Source organism: Saccostrea cucullata, unplaced genomic scaffold (assembly GCF_032062105.1).
Source record: "Saccostrea cucullata isolate Sc308-1 unplaced genomic scaffold, CSIRO_AGI_Scuc_v1 ctg23353, whole genome shotgun sequence".
NCBI classification, from domain to species: Eukaryota; Metazoa; Mollusca; class Bivalvia; order Ostreida; family Ostreidae; genus Saccostrea; species Saccostrea cuccullata.
Window position 1 is genome coordinate 1 of NW_026931764.1, and position 4,955 is coordinate 4,955.

At 33.9% G+C, this 4,955-nt stretch overlaps 1 protein-coding gene across 1 annotated transcript; it reads left to right on the top strand.

Moving 5' to 3' along the window:
• Positions 1 to 1,360: 1,360 nt before the first annotated feature.
• LOC134233463 (complement C1q tumor necrosis factor-related protein 3-like) lies at positions 1,361 to 1,731 on the top strand (the record flags this gene model as incomplete). Its single annotated transcript, XM_062715432.1, has 1 exon — positions 1,361 to 1,731. A coding segment is annotated over one exon (371 nt), but the record flags the coding sequence as incomplete, so codon positions are not given.
• Between the last annotated feature and the right edge of the window lie 3,224 nt (positions 1,732 to 4,955).

Genomic DNA, 4,955 nt, shown 5'->3' on the forward strand with positions numbered 1-4,955 from the left:
TGAATACAGAAATCGAAAAACAAAAACCGATGTACACAACTTCAATCCTTCTGTTACCTAAAATCAGTAAAATTTCTGCTCCAGCTTTTGTGGTCTTGAGCCTTTATCCGGAAACGAAAGCATATAATTTTTCTTATAAAGGGAAATAACCATAAGCCGAAGTAAAATTTTAAAATGTTAGACATCATTTGAAATTTATTACCATCTATAATGTCTGAAAATTTAGAAAATCTATTAAGAAATGAGTGAGATATGAGGCTTCAAAGTTGGCGTCTAGGAAGTAGAAGAAAAAAAAAAGAATAATAATCTTTACCAACAGAATCAGTAGAAGGTCTTCCGTTGGAAACGGAAGACCTTAAAAATGTTTCATTGATTTAAACATCGTCTTAACTGCAGAACTGTAGCGTTATGGTTTTATTTTTTAGTCAATGGCCATATCACAACATATATCCGATCGTTTCCCGATCATGAAAAGGAGCACACGGCGGGTGTGACCTGACGACCGGGGGGGGGGGGGGTGCTCACTCCATCATGGCACCTGATCCCACCTCTGATGTTTTGGAGGTCCGTGTTTATACTGCTTCTAGCGCAAAAACTCCTGTGCCGTAAATTGCATTTTATTTGCATTACGGGAACTGAAGCGTTATGGTGAGGTCAATGTTTTAAAAATATAAATCCAGAACGCTACAGTTCTACAGCTAACATAGTCACATGGGATTCTCTCCCATCTGGAGAGAGCTACATGTATGAGCGGACTTCGGACAGTGACTTCAGACGATGTACTTTATAATATAGGCCTTTTTTAAATAATACAATATGAGTCAATGTAACTAGCCTGCAGGAAATACAATTTAAGGTACCTAGTTTAGTGAAAAGTTTTAGAGAATATGTAGCGAGGAAAAGACAGAAAAATATTGAGCTAAGGCCTTCAGTGCAGAGAAAAAAATGTTAATTGTATTGTTTTCACCTGTACCTTTTCTCCCTTTATCTTTGTAATGCGTTTTTACAAAAAATTAATTAAATTATATGCATTCAATTTCGTCTATTTTTTTCATCGACGCGCGATGATATATATTATCAAGAAAACTTTACATATGTGTACACTTTTGATCCAAAGATCTATCATTCACTCAAAGAACCCATAACTACATGTACATGTATAGTTACACTAGCGACTTTTTATCTCAGAACCAATTGAACCATTTTTATAAGTTATAGCATTACGTGTGTATAACTCATTATTCGGGGAATACAATTTATATTATCAATATAGTCCATTATAAAATTTTCTTTACTTTCCCAAGTAATCAATAATATTGCCTCACCCCTAAATGATATACTGAGAATTTTATATTTACAGGTGTGCAAAAACGACTACTGATTGAAAATGTCAACACCACCATTGCTTCACCTAGCAGCCATAGAATTGGCTTTACTGCAGTGACAACGGACCATCAGATGCATATGGGAATAGACCATACTGTTCATTTCCCTAAAGTCATTACTAATGTCGGCAATAGGTTTGATCCATTTACGGGAATATTTCGCGCACCTGTTTCCGGTCTATATCTCATCAATGCATCCATTCTCAGCCATTCTGGTCAGGAAGTTAGATGTGCAATAACTAAAAATGGTGGTGATATTGCTAATATATTCAGCGGAGATAGTACAACGTATTCTACAGGAGCCAAGTCTGTTCTGCTTGACCTTGTGGCAAACGATGAGGTCTGGGTGAAAATAATCGGCATAAATGATGTACATATTCACGGATATTCTTGGTCGTCCTTTATGGGAGTATTAATATCCACATAACTAAATAAAGTTCATAATGATGCCTGATGCATATAATTGGGTATCTAACTATTCCTCCGAGTTCTTTATTTTGTAAAGATTGGGGGCGTAATGCTTTTTTCCAGCGGACTCTTTCATATTTTGCTGTAGCATATATGTAGAGGTTAGGGCTTCGCAATAAAAGATTCCATTTTTATTCTCCCGCTTCGTCCCTCTCGAGAAGTTTTCACTCATATGGAGACGCCACCACTTGCCGGTGGAGGGGTACAAATTTTGTCCTATCCTCGGCACTCAGGGCCTTTGAGCAGCGAGGGATCTTTTTTGTGCCAGCACCTACTGCGACATGGGTCCTCGGTTTATACGTTTATCCGAAACCCGGGCTCCGAATCCCGCAGTGGGATTCAAACCCGCGATGAAGGATTACTCCTTCTTTAAAAAATCTAGAGCAGACGCTCTAACCAATGAGCCATGTGGGTGACGAAAGTTTGAAGATCAATGACAAAAATAAATATAAAAATAAAAAAAAAAAAATATTGTCAAATGTCCTACAATGTGTTTCTATTCTTTAATTTGTGACATTTTAGTCAATGGTCAGTGGTCGTTATTTGTTCCCTTTGGAGACTGGAGTCAGTGTTCATCTTCTTGTAACAATGGAACAAAAGCACGTGTAAGAATCCGTACTTGTTCCGAACCATCTCCATTGTATGGCGGAAAACCATGTGTTGGTCAAAGCATATCCACAGAGACCATAACATGTAACATGCAACCATGCAGTGGTACGATTTTATTACTACTTCCTCTGTTCACTAAAAATTTTTCTTGGAATTCTAAATGTAAATTTTACTTTTAAGGAAACCCTTGGTCTTTTCAAAAATCTTATCAGTGGAAAACCCATTTATACTCGATTGCTTAATGTTAGCCTTTCAAAAGACTAATAAATACATGTAAATAATACTATTACTTGGATATAAATGTATTTTGCCTTTCTATTTTGACTTTTTACAAATTATATATTACCTCATACCCTAGTGCTTATATGATTCAAGAAAAAATTTTATTCTAAATTTTAGAGAAACAAGACCTCTCACGGACAACATTTATTACAATTGCTTTGGTGTCATTAGTTCTGTTTATATTTGGCGGTCTTCTGATATGCTTGTACGGTCGATATAAAAGAACACTTACGACACATATTCCACAAACAACCAGAAGTATACAGGGAAATCCATGGTTTGGATATAACGAACAATATCTACGATGTCCCATCATACGCGGAAACATTCCTACTCCACAACAGCTGAACAGACCAATGTTTTTGGATGTTCCAAACACTATAACGAAGAGTTTCCTATTGAAAGTAATGAGAAACCAATGTTTAAAAACAGAAATAGCTACATAACTGTTTTGCCAGATGAATCTAATAAACCGGAGCAATCTGCAATTGAAGATCGAAAAGATTATTTAATCTGCTTTCGCGACATTGGGAAACAGAGAAATCCTATGAAATGCAGATTACCAATATTTAATAATTAAAACGGGAAGATAGAAAAATATACTTAGAATAAAGAAAACTTCAAATATAACAAAACTTTAATTACGAGGGGTGTTCAATAAATAATGTCATCAGCTCGATGACTTACAACATAGAAATCAAATGACATCAAACTTGACTTTCTCTAATTATTGAATCTTTAATGAATTGATAACAGTTTATGTGACCACTTTTCATCGCATAATTTCATTATGGAAAGCTGGAAAACAAGGGCTACTCGAGACACTGCATTAAAAATGAATGGTCAAGAATCAGTAAACTAGATTAAAATCAAACGTTTCATTAAAGCTGCTGTAAAACTTGTTAATTTCCCAAAAATATATTAACTGATTAACTGAAATATGTGAAATTTACAGCAACTTATGTCTCTTTCATACACACAGGAACAGGTGACTTTCAATTTACAAAAATTATATAATGGGTATAAAAAATGGGTACCGTTCTTGTCAACAAGTACACACGACAACCAATGTATATTAGCGATAATTCAACAAATTATCACTGATTATGTTCTATTGACTTTGAGTTACATAGCAAATTTGATAGAAATCATTTTGGGGGTAGTTCACACTGTTTTAAAGAAACATTTGATAGTAAAAAATTTTATGCTCAAAGTACCCTATATTTTTAAAAATGAGTGAAAACGAGAGCGCGGTAAAACATCTAAATAATTATTTTTAAAAAATCAAAATTGTTCTTATCCACGTTTTTCTAAATTCAAACAGATCATGAAACTTGAATCTATTTTGCATTAAAACCCTCAAAAGAAATTTAGAATAAGATGACTTTTAAAACTGCAAAGGCCTAAGAGGATAAAAAATTTGCAAGAATACAAAAAGAGTTTTGTACCTTTTTTTTATTAGGGTCTTGTTGTTCAAATTATATGAGGGAGGCAGTTCATTTTTTGGAGGAGTCTAAGAAAATTTTTGCCAAAAATTGAAAAGTTGATGAGAGGAAGGAAACAGAGTGAGGAATTCACAACATTAAATTTCTTCCTGACAGCGTCCAAATCCACAGGCCATGGAGAGTAAAAGGGGTTTTGGAGAAACAGAAAGTTAATGTTTTGTCACACCTACAAAATTTGCCAGATCTTTCAATCTTTGACTTGTTTATTTCCCAAACTTAGGAAAACACATTTCAAAAAGAAAAAAACAAGTACAGGAAAACATAGGATCCGCCATTTTTAGTATACGAAGGGTCATATTAAAATGTTTTCAAAAACAAATAAAATTGAAAAAAATGTTACGGAATGTGTTTTAATTAAAAGAGAATATTTTAGTTAAATCAATAAGACAAAATCATAGAAAAGCGTTTTCTGTTACTTTCCGAGTACTGATGACATTATTTATTGAACGCCCCCCTAATGTGATTTTGATAATGAGAATGAAAATGAAAAAAATAGAGGATTTAGATGCTAAATAATTAGATCATTATCCTTTAAAATGGTACAAAAAGCATGTGCTTACACAATACTATAGACATATTTTAATGGAATTTTTGAAAAGTACCATACTAGTAAAAATATCACATGATTTCAATATTTGTCATGTATCTGTACATTGTATTGAATAATAGTCTCAAATACATTGTGTCAACTTCATCATTCCTTACC